At 52.9% G+C, this 13891-nt stretch overlaps 1 protein-coding gene across 5 annotated transcripts in view; it reads right to left on the reverse strand.

Moving 5' to 3' along the window:
• MGAT5B (alpha-1,6-mannosylglycoprotein 6-beta-N-acetylglucosaminyltransferase B) overlaps positions 1 to 13891 on the reverse strand; it is an 84099-nt gene that overhangs the window by 66108 nt on the left and 4100 nt on the right. For 3 of the 5 annotated variants that reach the window (XM_032177187.2, XM_032177191.2, XM_058429021.1), the window contains exons 2-3: positions 13275 to 13387; positions 3525 to 3672 (exon numbers count right to left, since the gene is read on the reverse strand). In XM_032177187.2, coding sequence (XP_032033078.1) covers positions 3525 to 3672; positions 13275 to 13387 — 261 coding nt within the window. Of the gene's footprint in view, positions 1 to 3524; positions 3673 to 13274; positions 13489 to 13891 lie in introns of those variants that run through there. The other 2 variants (XM_032177188.2, XM_058429020.1) reach the window with 2 other exon arrangements.

The raw sequence follows: 13891 nt of genomic DNA on the forward strand, positions 1-13891 counted from the left end.
TTGATGGCTCTGCCTGTGGGTGTGATGGGCTCTGCTGGTCATGATGGATGGTTGCTATTTCCCAGGAGGGAGCTGGGAGGTGGCGCATGTTCCCCCTCCCTCTACAAGTTCACTCCTTCCCCAGGAGGAGACAAAGGGCAGGGCAGGGGAGGGAGGCACAGGCCAGGACCGGAAGAAAATCAGAGAAACACTGGATGTGCCAGCAGTGCCACCCCCAGCCCAAGAAGTCAGACCTGGAGTCCAGGGATCCACTGGACCCTCAGCTCTGCTGCCTGCAGCAATATCCTCAACAGAGACCAACAAGGCCTGCTCCTGACCTGGGGAACAGGCCTTCGGACAGAGGCTGCATGAGAGGCACAGCTGGGGGCAGACAGGAAAGCAGAAAGAATGAAAGAGGGGCAAAGGACTGGATCTGAGGGAGAAAGATGGAGCTGGGGAGCAGGGGCTAGATCCGAGGGCACACAGACAGTGTCAGAGAAGAAGGATCCGTGCACACAGAGAGGAAGATGGCCTCATGCCTCAGGGGGATTTCCAGGGAAGCTCAGATCCCTTTGCCGGCACTCCCCATCTCTACCACGGCCTTACTGCTTCCCCTCCTGCCACCCTGTTAATCCAGTTTTCACACAGCAATCAGAATGATCTTTTTAAAAAATAAATCCAGTAGGCCAGGCACAGTGGCTCACACCTGTAATCCCAGCACTTCGGGAAGCCGAGGCAGGTGGATCACGAGGTCAGGAGATCAAGACCATCCTGGCCAACATGGTGAAACCCAGTCTCTACTAAAGATACAAGAATTAGCTGGGCATGGTAGCACATGCCTGTAATCCCAGCTACTCGGGAGACTGAGGCAGAAGAATCGCTTGAACCTGGGATGCAGAGGTTGCAGTGAGCTGAGATCATGCCACTGCACTCCAGCCTGGGCAACAGTGCAAGACTTTGTCTCAAAAAAAAAACAACAAAAAACAAAAATTAGCTGGGCATGGAGGCACACACACCTGTAATCCCAGCTACTCAGGAGGCTGAGGCAGAAGAATTGCTTGAACCCGGGAGGCAGAGGTTGCAGTGAGCCGAGACCGCGCCACTGCTGGTCTCCAGCCTGGGCAACAGAGCAAGACTCCATCTCAAAAAAATAAATAAATAAATAAAACCTCTTAGAAAGGGACAAAAACCAAACCACATATAACCACATATTTAATGAATCATCAAGAGCACAGTGCTTAGAAATGTGGGCTGTGGAGCCAGTCAGCCTGAACCCAAAGCCAAGTCCAGCCTCTTACAGCTGTGCAACTTTAGGTGAGTTTCTGAACTTCTCTGTGCCTCAGTTTCTTCCTCTGGGAGATTAAAGTTTCCTCCTCTGAGAGAGTAAAGATTTAATTAAATCTTTAAAGATTAAACCATAAGATGGTTGTGAGTAGGTAAGATCTATCTTATCTTACCTATCTTAAGCTTATGCAGTAAGAACCATGCCAGGTGCTTAGTGTGCTTTGAGTAGATGTCAGCTAATATGAGGGTAATGATGCTCACACCAGGCTGGCCTACCAGGCATCCAGGACGTTCACTTAATTGTCAAGGGCAGTTAGAGGTTGGCCCCATGGCCAGCAGCCCAGCACCAGCAGGCTACATGGCAAAGGATCCCACACCAGTCTACACGGGCGCACTGTGTTTCAGGCCTGACTCAGGCAGGTGTCCCTCCAACCCTCCCACGGGCACAGTGACCTCCTATGGGTCATCATTTTCTTCTGTTTCACCCAACTCCGTACTTTAGAAATGCCTAGAGCTTTGGCTTTTCCATCACACACGCTGGCTGAGAAATAGCTTTTCTGCAAACTGTCTAAAAGCGCGTTTCAAGCTTAATTTTTAGCAGCTAGAATACATTTAGCAAATCAATTTCATAAAGGACCCCAACATATAAAAGAGGGAAAGTGGAGCTCGTCTCCCTGGAATAGGGTGGGGTCAAAGCCCCTCCTTCCACATCCACCTCTAGGGGCCAGTCGGGACAGCCCGACCTCCCACACTCCTGTTCTCTGAGGTCCAGGAGATGCCTCATATACCTAGTCACACCCCATGTGTCCCTGGGGCTTGTAGGACAGCAGCACAGACTCTGGGCTCTCAGACATCCTGGCAGAAGCAGGGGAATATTTAGAAGAAATAAACCAGAAAGTTCTACTTGGCAAAAATGGCCAGGGGTACATAGTATCCACACATGCCCCTCAACACAGAGTTCAAAATCATCATGAAAAAATTTTTGAAAAAAGGCCGGGTGGCTCATGCCTATAATCCCAGCACTTTGGGTGGCTGAGACAGTTGGATCACCTGAGGTCAGGAGTTCAAGACCAGCTTGGCCAACATGGTGAAACCCCATCTCTACTAAAAAGAACAGAAAAATTAACTGGCATGGTGGTGCACTCCTGTAATCCCAGCTACTCAGGAGGCTGAGGCACGAGAATCACTTGAACTTGGGAGGCAGAGGTTGCAGAGAGCCAAGATCGTGCCACTTCACTCTAGCCCAGAGTAGGACTGACTCAAAAAAAAAAAATTTTTTTTTTTTTAATTTAAAAGGCAATAGATGTAATCCCAGCACTTTGGGAGGCTGAGGCGGGCAGATCACGAGGTGAGAAGTTCGAGACCAGCCTGGCCAGCAAGTAAAACCCTGTCTCTACTAAAAACACAAAAATTAGCCAGGTTTGATGGCATGCACCTTTAGTCCCAGCTATTCCGGAGGCTAAGGCGGGAGAATCGCTTGAACCCAAGAGATGGAGGATGCAGTGAGCCAAGATCATGCCACTTCACTCCAGCCGAGAGTAAGACTGTCTCAAAAAAAATTAAAAAAAAAAAAAAGATTTTAAGGCAGTAAATGTAATCCCAGCACTTTGGGAGGCCAAAGCGGGCGGATCACAAGATTAGGAGTTTGAGATGAGCCTGGACAACATAGTAAAACCCTGTCTCTTCTAAAAACACAAAAATTACCAAGGTATGGTGGCATGTGCCTGTAGTCCCAGCTACTCAGGAGGCTGGGGCAGGAGAATCGCTTGAACCCGGGAGACAGAGGTTGCAGTGAGCTGAGACCGTGCCATTGCACTCCAGCCTGGGTGACAGAGTGATACTCCGTCTCAAAAAAAAAAAAAGGCAGTGGAATATGTACTGTGAGATGCCACTTACACGGAATTTGTTAAAATCACACACTATGCATTTATAATGTGCGTGTGTTAAACATGTGCAAATGTGCTTGGAATGGACTGGAAAAACAGCAAATTCAGGGAGGCACTTGTCTCTAGGGAGAAGTCATTAAAGGGCCCTTCAATTTTCATCTGTGACATTTTATTTAAAGAGGAAAACAGGCCACAAATGCAACAAAATGTTAACAGTTGTTACATTTGGGTGGTAGAAATGCACTCTGGGCTGTATTACTGCGTGGTCCAAATCTTCTCCAGATTCACAAAAGGAGATGACAGACAGCACCCCGGGCGGAGTGGCAGGTGCCACCGCTCCCCTGCTCCATGTGCCTCCTCCCCGAGTCCCCTCACCTGTCTGCGGGAAAGTGCAGGTCGCCGCCGGCCCGGTGCAGCTCACTGCCGTTCTCCAGCCTGGCCAGTGCGTCCATTCGCTTCACCATCAGCTCCAGCAGGTCGCTCATCTTGCGCAGGACGCCGCGGGACTCGGGGCCCCCCATCACTGTGGGCAGAGTGTGGGTATGGTTAGGGGAAGCCCGAGCAGCCTGGAGGCCACCTGAAGCCACCTGGTGTCTGGGCTGGGGCAGCTCAAAGCTGGCCCCAAAGTCCCCCAGCACCAACACCAGACCCCAGCCTCAGCCCCATCTTCCCAGGCACTCCTGACCCCTTTGCTGCATTGCTTTGTGGTGCAGAGGACAGCATCGTGGCGGAGTGCAGAGCCCTGGGCAGCCCTGTTCTCCACCAGCCGTGTGACGTTGGGATCATTTCCTAAGCCCTCTGGGCCTCATTGTGTCAACTGTAAAATGGAGCTTTAGATGTAACCTTTGAGGTGCTCTGGGGCCCAACAACCCTCATGTCCGTGAGATGGCAGAAAAGGCCCAGCACTGGGACAGAAGTCCCAGAGCCCCCAAATGGTAAGCTCCAGGCAAGACTTCTAGATCAGGGTTCCTAGAAGTGTGGCCAATCACCCAGCAGCATCTGAATCTTCTGGCCAGGCTGTTAAAATTCAGATTTCTGGGCCTTGGTCTAGATTTGCCCATACAACTCTCTAGGGCCCGAGGCCCAGGAATCTGCACTTTCCTTGCTCCCCATGGATCTGGACATGCAGGGAAGCTGGGAGCCTGTGTTCAGGGGCCCAGGGCCCTGTCGCTTCCCCAGTCCTCCTTCTCCTGCCCAGCCTCTGGGCCCTAACTCCATCTCTTCCCCATCCCTCTTCCCTGGACCCTCCTGTTGGAAACCATAATGCATGTGTTCTGAATCTCAAGCTGGTCTTTGGGTTCCCAAAGATCAACTGACAAGGGCAGGTTCCCTGGGGCTGAGGCGGCTGCTCTTCCCTCTGCTCCCAGCCTGGGCAGGGGAGACCTTGTGAAGAAGAAAATTAAATGAAAACGAGGCACTTCGACCAAGATCCCGTTAGCCAGCCTGCAATCCTCCACGGCTGCCTTTCTAATCATTCCCGATCATTAGCGCTGCACGTGCCAGTGTGCAGGAGCGAGTTCTCGCCTTCCTTTTTAATTAAATCTGAAGGCTTCACATTGTCCCTCCACACAGTCCATAGGGTGCTGGGCTCCAGGCACTAAAATCCCCAACTCAGCTCCTCCCAAACCCCTATGGGTCAGGCTTGAAATCACTCCCCCAAAATGAGCCAAGTCACCTGGTGACACGAATCTTTGACGCTCCCAGGCAGCCAGTCCAGGGGCCCAGTAGAGGATGCCGTGGGTTGGGCTCCCCAGAAGCAGAGCGTGGGGCAAGGGTTTGAGGGTGAGTAGTTTAACCGGGAGCTAATGGAAACCCCAGCAGGAGAGTGAGGAAGAGAGATGGGGAAGCTGGGGAAGCTGGGGAAAGCTGCACTGCTGAGAATGTTACCATCCGGGCGCCCAAGCTCAGCCCTGCTGGGGAGCCCTGAGACCGTGTAGAACACACTGCAGTCTCCCCACCTGGGGAGGGGTAAGGGGACTGGGGCCTCTGCCCGCTGACCCCCACGTGGCCGGGGCAGTCATTGAATAGCTCTGAGCTTCAGCATCCCCGTCTCAAGGCAAGAATAACAGGCTCCATCTGCAGACCACAGGACCAGGAAGGTGACAAGAGAGAGGCCACTGAGAAGAGGCAGAACAGGGAAAGGAGAGAGGGAGCTAGAGGCGGTGGGTGGAGCAGGGGCAGCCGGCGGCCTCTGCATCACTCGGGCTGCTCTCACACCTCTGCTTTGCTTCTGCCCTTCTTCCCTGGCTCCGGCCGGCCCGGCCACTGCTGCTGCGCTCCCACCCTGATATAAGTCACCCCCTGGCTGGGCTCCCCTGCCAGGTGAACCCACCTGAAGTCAGAAGGGAGGCCACAGGAGCTGGGGAGGGACCACTCACACACCTTGGAAATGCCAGCCAGGCTAGGGCTGCAAAACAGGAGAAGCTGCGATTTCCTTAAAGACACAGGGCTCCTGGCTCTGAAGAACAGGCACGAATGGGAGCAGGGGGGATGTGGGGGGCAGAAGAAAAGGAGGAGAGAGAGGCAGAGATGCCCAGGAAGGCTCACAGATGGGGTCTGGTATTGGAGAAAATGGGCATATTTCCCCCCACCCCAAGAGCTGAAGGAGCAAAGGACCTCCCCACAAGTCCCTCTCCAGAAAACAAAGTGGATTTTCAAAAACTCAGCTGGGACCGGGAAATTTCATACTAGCGTTAAATGACCGTAACTCAGGTCTCTCCAGCCTCTCAGGCCCTCCCCATGCACTCACACACTCAGTCAGTTAATCTGGGCAGCCCTGGTGAGCCATCGCTCATAGCTTGGGCTGGAGAAGTCCTTCTCCAAAGGAGTGGGATGGAAACAGGATATAGATGGCTCCCTCTCTCTTTCAGCTTCCCAGAGTCGGGGGCAACGGTTTACCTTTTCAGATCACTCTCATTTCAGAGATGCCTGCCCAAGCCCATCATCCAAATTCAATACCGAGCTTGCAACCAGTGCTTGTGGCGCAGAGTAAATGAAGAGATTCCCATCATTTCAGCTAAAAAAACTGGAGGCATCAGATGACCTGCCTGGCCACTGCTTTCTGCAACTCCACAGGACACCACCGGTATTGTGGCCGCCTAAAGGGTGTCGCAGAGTCGTGCAGTGCACAGCCTGCCTGGCCTCACCGGGCAGCCCTGGTGGGCTGTCACTCATAGCTCGGGCTGGAGTAGTCCCTTCCCCAAAGGACTGAGATGAGAAAAGGAATTAACAGACCACAGCTAGGACACCGTAGCGGTGCCGTGGCCAGAGCACTCAGGCCTGACTGACCACAGAGCCTGGTCAGCAGCTCGTTCCTGCAGACGCAGCACCCCAGTGGTGCTGAGCCCACAGCATGGCTTTTGGGGTGACGCTGTGTTCCCTGGAGCGCCTCAGGCCTGGCACCCTGCCTGCTGCACTACCGGTCTCACTCTCCAAGCCCGCCCCAAGCTTCCTCTGCCCCTGCCCATCACCTGAGCACCTCCCAGAAACCTCACGGTCACAGCTCCCCACCCACACCCCACGCTCCCAGTCCCATTGCGCAGGCTGAAAAACAGATGATGGGCCAAAAACTATGAGGTCTGGCCTAGAGCTGCAGAGGGCCCTGAGAGTCAACAAAGTGGAGGCTGCAGCAGCAGCATGGTGGCAATGGGCCCGGTCAAGGGGGGTGGGGCAGAAGCCTGGACTCCAGGCCCGCTCTGCTGCGGACCAGACAGGTGAGCAGGTCACTGTCCTTCTCTTAGCCTCAATTTACCCTCATGTAAATTGGGCTCATTAAGCTCTGAGTCTCTCTCGCCCTGACTTCTGTTTCTGTGTCTTCCCCTAATTGCCTCCAGAGATTAGAGAAATGGGAAAAGAAAGAATCGCTCCTATAATAGCTGGCAGCAGGCCAGGCGCAGTGGCTCATGCCTATAATCTCAGCACTTGGGGAGGCCAAGGTGGACGGATCGCTTGAGCTCAGGAGTTCAAGACCAGCCTGGACAACATGGAAAAACCCCTTTTCAATAAAAAATACAAAAATTAGCCGGGCATGGTGGCATGTGCCTGTAATCCCAGCTACTTTCAGGGCTGAGGTAGGAGGATCCCTGGAGCCCATGAGATTGAGGCTGCAGTGAGCCATGATTGCACCAATGCACTCCAGCCTAGGCAACAGAGCGAGACCCTCTCTCAAACAAACAAAAACCCTGAGGACATACAGAGGCATGGGTCATTGTAGCCTGGGTTTCACGATGACCATGCCAGCGGAGCCAGATCTCCCTTCTGTAGTTCTTCAAGCCCCACCCCATCAGACTGGACCAAGGCAGTAAGAGTCCCACCCGCCAGTGCCAGGGGCTCGGGAGCTGCTCCCATCTTCTGCAGATGGCATGGAACTCCAGAAACCCCTGAGACCTGGGGAGAGAGCCCCTACACTCCTTCCCAATGAGCCCTGGGGGTACCAGGCACATTTTCTGCTCTGGAAATGCCCAAAGACAAGGCAGGGGGTGGGTACCCAGGAAGTAAGCAGGTCAGGCCGACCCTCCCCCAGTGACCTACTCCCCTAAAAGCCACCACTGGCCCCAGGACTGTCAGCAGAACAAGCTGACATCGCTTCCCCAGGGTCACTTCACCACTCTTGGCGTCAGCTAAATTGAAATATCTTTAATGTGAGGCCCCAGTGTTACATCTCAGAACAGGCACATGTTCCCTCCATATTTCCATATAAATAAGGAAAGCTGGGACGCTGGGAGATACAAATAGATCCTCTCATTTACAGACGGGGTGTGTTTATTACCCACGGAGGCCCTGTCCCCTCCCCAGACGCTCTTTGTCTCTGTCTCTCTCATCCTCCTTCGTGCCCCTTTTCTTGTCCCCATCCCCACCCTTTACCATTGGAAATTGAACGAGCCCCCATCTCTCCAGAAAGCAGAGACCTCCCTGGCACTGAGAAGGGAGCTGTGACTGGGTGTTTGTGCAGCTGGAGAAATGCACACATTTGTCTCTCTGTACTTGCTCACCGCAGAAACCAGCCGAGGCCATGGGAGCTCTGGGCTCCGGGCAGCAGAGAAGACAAGGACAGGCCATGGGAGGCCACACTAGACTCTTCCTCAGACCTCCAGGCCCCAGTCCCCCATCCATCAAGCCTGAGAGAAGAGCCCCAGGGTGCCTTAGTACCAAGGGCCAGAGCCAGGGCCACCCACGGAGCCAGGGAGCCTTCCTCAGGTTCAATTCCTGGTGGAGGCCTGGGAGGTCTGGCAGGGCCCAGTAGACACATGCAGCTGTGCCATGGACCTTCAGCCGACAGACCCCTCCCAAAAGACAGCCTCCTACCACTACTTTTTTTTTTTTTTCTTTTTTTAAACCCTAGACGGAGTCTTGCTCTGTTACCCAGGCTGGAGTACAGCAGTGGCGCAATCTCAGTTCACTGCAACCTCCTCCTCCCGGGTTCAAGCAATTCTCCCACCTCAGCCTCCTGAGGAGCTGGGATTACAGCATGTGCCACCACATCCTGCTAATTTTTGTATTTTTAGTAGAGATGGGGTTTCACCATGTTGGCCAGGCTGGTCTCGAACTCCAGCCTGGATAATGAACAAAATGTGCGTTATCCAACAACACAAACCTGGCCCAGGACTTCCCACTCCTGACCTCAGGTGATCCACCTGCCTCGGCCTCCCAAAGTGTTGGGATTACAGGCGTGAGCCACCACACCCAGCCTCCTACCATTACTTCTTCAACACAAGTCAGAGGGCAGGAAACAGCCTCACAGCCCTATCTGCAGCCACATGGGGAAGGAGGCCTAGGAGAGAAGGGTTGGAAGGGCAGGAGACAGGAGGAGGGCCTGGGGTGGGAAGTGGGGCAGAGCTGCCTGGGAGGGGGCAATGCCGGAAAGCCCTCCCCAGAGCCCAGGCCCAGCCCAAATGCAGTAAGAGGGAATGAAGTCAGATCTCCTCCGGATCATGATTCCCCATGCAGCCTCCTCTCTTGAATCTTTAAGATGAGTGTGCAGAATACAGAATGAGATGTCAGTCACATTTCATCCCCAAAGTATGCAGTTTATCACGAAGTATAAACAGGCACAGAGGAGAATTTGGAGGCCCCGCACATAGACCACAGTCCACAAGAGGCTGAATGACGTCCTCCTCCTCTTTTCCAGAACGTCTCCTCCCTCTCCCTTCGCAGCCACAGTCCATGTGGGACCCCACTTCTGTCACCGGTTTTATAGGGGAGGAGAGATTGTTTTTCCCATTTGTATGCAGATTGTTTTGTTGACAATGCAATTTTTTTTTCTAAATAGCAGGGCCTTAGAGGGTTTCCTTCTCCTGATTCTGCTCTGGGGTTGTCTAGACTCTGCAGATTTCTTTTGGGTAACAAAATGTGCATTATCCAACAACCCAACCCTGGCCCAGGACTTCCAAGATCCCTCCCCGGTCCTGATTCAGCCAAGCAATTTGCCAAGCACCTCCCGTGAAGCCCTAATCCTTCCCTCAGGCATCTCCTAAGTGGAAATGCTGGCACCTCCTAGGTTTTCTGCAGGGCTGCCCCAGGCACTGTGTGGGGATGTAGTTTGAGGGGCTTCTCTTGCAGGATCAGGATGTTAAACCCGCATCGCACGCTGCTTTCCCGGCCTGAGTCCCTGCCTTGGGTCTGCCCAAGCAAATTAGCTTGATCCAAGGGTATGAAAGAAATCATGGAGGACGATGCGAATCGGGATCTAAAGTGAATCAGGGTCAGCTCTCCTGGGTTCTCAGCGGCCCTTTTCTTGTCTGTCTCCTCCTTCTCCCGGACTTCAGTTCTGTATTCCAGGCACTGAGCTTCTGAGGCCTGGGAAATGTGAAAAGACTGGCTTGGATAAACTTGGTCTGAGAACTAATGTTACAACACGTAGACTCTCCACTCCTAGGTATACCCAACAGAAATGCCTACATATGTTTACCAAAAGACGTGCACTAAAATATTCATAGCAGCACTGTTCGCAAAAGCCCAAAACCGGAAACAACCAAATGCCCACCAGTGGTCGGATGGATAAAAATATGGTGGTGTAGGTCAGGCGCGGTGGCTCACGCTTGTAATCCCAGCCCTTTGGGAGGCCGAGGCGGGTGGATCACGAGGTCAGGAGATCGAGATCACGGTGAAACCCCGTCTCTACTAAATATACAAAAAAATTAGCCGGGCGTGGTGGCGGGCGCCTGTAGTCCCAGCTACTAGGAGAGGCTGAGGCAGGAGAATGGCGTGAACCCGGGAGGCGGAGCTTGCAGTGAGCCGAGATTGCGCCAGTGCAGTCCAGCCTGGGCGACAGAGCGAGACTCCGTCTCAAAAAAAAAAAAAAAAATATATATATATATATAGTGGTGTACTCACACAATGGAAGGCTACACAGCAAAAAAAAAAAAAAAAAAAAAAAAAATAAAAAAAAAGGGGCCCACCAAAAAAAGGAAAGCCCCCAAAAAAAAAAAAAAAAAAAAAAAAAAAAAGTGCAAGTGACTACAACCACATACAAGATAGTGAGTCTCACACATGTACTATTGACAGAAAAGACACACACAAAAGACTACTCCTGTATTAGTTCATTCTCAGCGTTGCTACTAAAGACATACCCGAGACTGGGTAATTTATAGAGGAAAAAGGATTAATTGACTCAGAGTCCAGCACGGCTGGGGAGGCCTCAGGAAACTTACAATCATGGTGGAAGGGGAAGCAAACATGTCCTTCTTCACGTGGCAGCAGGAAGGGGAAGTACTGAGCAAAAGGGAAAAAGACCCTTATAAAACCATCAGATCTTGTGGGAACTCACTGACTATCACAAGAACAGCACGGAGGTAAACCACCCCCATGATTCAATTACCTCCCACGGAGTCCACCCCACAAGAGGTGGAGATTATGGGAACTACAATTCAAGATGAGATTTGGATGGGGATACAGCCAAACCATATCAACTCCCGAAACGATTCCATGTTCATAAAGTCCAAAAAACAGGCAGAACTCTTCTATGTGATCAGAAGTCAGGTCATGACTATCCTTGGGTGAGTAATGACTGTGAAGTGGCATGGGGACACTTGGGGACTGATCACGTTCTGTTCCTTGCTCTGGGTTGTTAGTTGCATGGATTGTTCATTTGTGTATATTATACCCCACTAAAAGTTTAAGCCCATGCACACGCACACACACATGCACATGTACACACAAATGCACACACACCTCTAGTCCAATCGTATGACCTTGGGCAAGTGCTCTCCCCTATGTGGTTCCATCCATCTTTAGACCCAGACGTGCAGCTGGGGTTGGACCCCCACCCCCACACCCAGGCAAAACTGCACAGCACGGAGCACAGCAGGGCTCCTATACCCCTTGCACTCTGGGACACTGAGCCTGATCCTGCCCAGATGAGGCAAGAGCCATGGGGGAGGTGAGTTACCTTGACTCTCCAACCCCCTTAGGGAGATAGGCATAAAAACCAGAGCCCGGCCAAAAACCCCTCCTCTCCCCTATCCTTAATTCCCACCTCTTAGACCCCTGACCTTTCTGGGGGTTCAGCTTCCTCAAGACCTCTGTAGCAGCCCACCCAGATAGGCACACCTCCTTTCCAGGGCTGGCAGCCAAGTAGTTGATGAATCTCTGTCTACACCCTATCTTCCCATGCACCACTTTTCTCACCAGCCCTCCCCCAAGCCACTCTTCCGGTGCACCTTCATGACTGCCCCCTCCCGCCCCACCCACCTCAATCCTCAGCCTCTCCCACGTAGACATTCCAGCACCTCCTTGGTCCTCTTTCATAAACACGCTTTGCTGCAGTGCCCCCATTTCAGACTCGACACATCCATTAAGTATTGATGGAGTGCTCGCCGTTTGACAGATGCTGCTGAGGCCCCTTCCCGTGCTTTATCTTAGCACAGCCTCGCGACGAGCCTGGGAAGTGGGTATTACCATCCCCATTTACCAGAGGAAAATTTGGAGGCTCAGAGATTGAGGAATCTCTGCGAGTCAGAGACGGGATAAATTAACTTACACTCAGGCTTGAATGACTAATAAGTGTGAGATTCCTTCTGAGAGCTTTTGCGAGTTTAAAGAAGTGCATGTGAAACCAGAGGAATGAATCTAATGATGAGATGACAGGTGGCATAATAAGAGCCCCTCAGCACCCACCCAGATGACAACCTATTTAACTTTGGATGTCTACAATATTCATCGCTGAGAACAGGGGAGCCAGATAGCCAAGCCCTGCAAGTTCAAGAAGGTGGACTTCAAGGAGAGACTTCCCCAGAGGGGCAGGGGAATCTCACAGAGACAGCCCTCGAACAGTTCCAGAAACCTACTTGTCTCAGTTTCCCCACTAACCCATGTCCCTCCTTTTGACCAGTGACCAAAAGAACCCCCATGATACAGTGGGCAGGACTCAGTTCTGACCCCCACCCCTCCTTAGGTGAGATGAGGTGGGGCTGGGCCCAGCTTCAGGAGGAGGGCTCCCAGTTGGTCACTCTTGTGCCACGTGGCACCAACCATGCTGGGTAATGTCCACGTGTGAGCCCCTTCAATCCAACCTCTGCAGAAGGTCACTGCTGTCCTTCTCTGTAGGGAAGCCAGGGGACTCGGCCAAAGGCACACAGCTGGTAGGTGATGACTAGGATACAAGCCCAGACCCACCAGACCCTCAAAGCCCATGCTCTGATCTCCATTCCACTGCCTTGCAAATATCGGGCGGGCAAGGAGTGATGGGGCCTGGGAGGGAGCTGTGTCCCAAGAGCTCAGAGATAAGACATTTAAGCCCATGGCCAGGCCTGTTCCCACGTGGCCACAGCCTGGGCCAAAGGCGAGGAAATGTATGCCTCAAGGAGACAGGTGTCATATCCAGAGACTTCTCACCCCTGACACCCAACTAAAGAAGCAACACTGGCAGCCTCTTCTGAGGCCTGGAAGACCCTGGCTTAAAGGCCCTAGTCTGGCCTGAGAATCCAGGCCAGAGGAAACCTGATGACCGCAGCCAGACCAGAGCCAAAGTGCATGGAGGGTCATACAGCCCAAGCCCAGGCCCCCTCCACTCACATCCACCTACAGGGCGGCCAGAAAGCCAGGTACAGGCCTAGGCTCAGAGGCACTTCCTCTTTGACCCACAAACACCCTCACTCATCTCACACTCCCCTTGCCCCATCAAGGTACCTTCTGTGCGGATGGTGAATGGCGAGTCCCCCAGGCGCCGGGCCGAGAACTGGCCACCCAGAGACGTCATCAGGAAGCAGAGAGTGAAGAAGCCGATGCCCAGGACAAAAAGCCTGCGGAGAGGAAGGAGGTGGGTCAGGAGGGCAGGAAGGGCCATCGTGCCCTGGCGCTCCACCAAGTACCGGCTGCACAAATGCTTTAAGAATGAGTGCATGAGTGAAGGAAGCAAGGGAGAATGAAAGGATGGGGGCTGAGCTCCAGGCCCAGGAGGGCTCCCCCACTATAGAATAAAGAGAGCTCAACTACGAGATGCTGGCTCCCAGCCACACGAAAAACCACAAGGCAGAATGACGCACACTTAGGCATGAGGCAGGCGGGCTCTAGCCTCCAGGGAGAGCTGGTTCATTAACAGCTGCCGTCCTCAAAGTGCGGTCCCCAGACCAGCAGACAGCATCACCTGAGACTCCTTAGAAATGCCAATGCCAGGCCCAGACCCCAAATTACTGAATCAGATACTCTGGGGTGGAGCAAGCAAGCTGTTTTAGCAAAGTCTCCTGAAGATTCCACTGCATGCTAAAGTTTGAGAACCAGTGATGGACACAGCAGGGCCCGAGGCC

This window comes from Hylobates moloch, unplaced genomic scaffold (genome assembly GCF_009828535.3).
Source record: "Hylobates moloch isolate HMO894 unplaced genomic scaffold, HMol_V3 SCAFFOLD_15, whole genome shotgun sequence".
NCBI lineage: Eukaryota > Metazoa > Chordata > Mammalia > Primates > Hylobatidae > Hylobates > Hylobates moloch.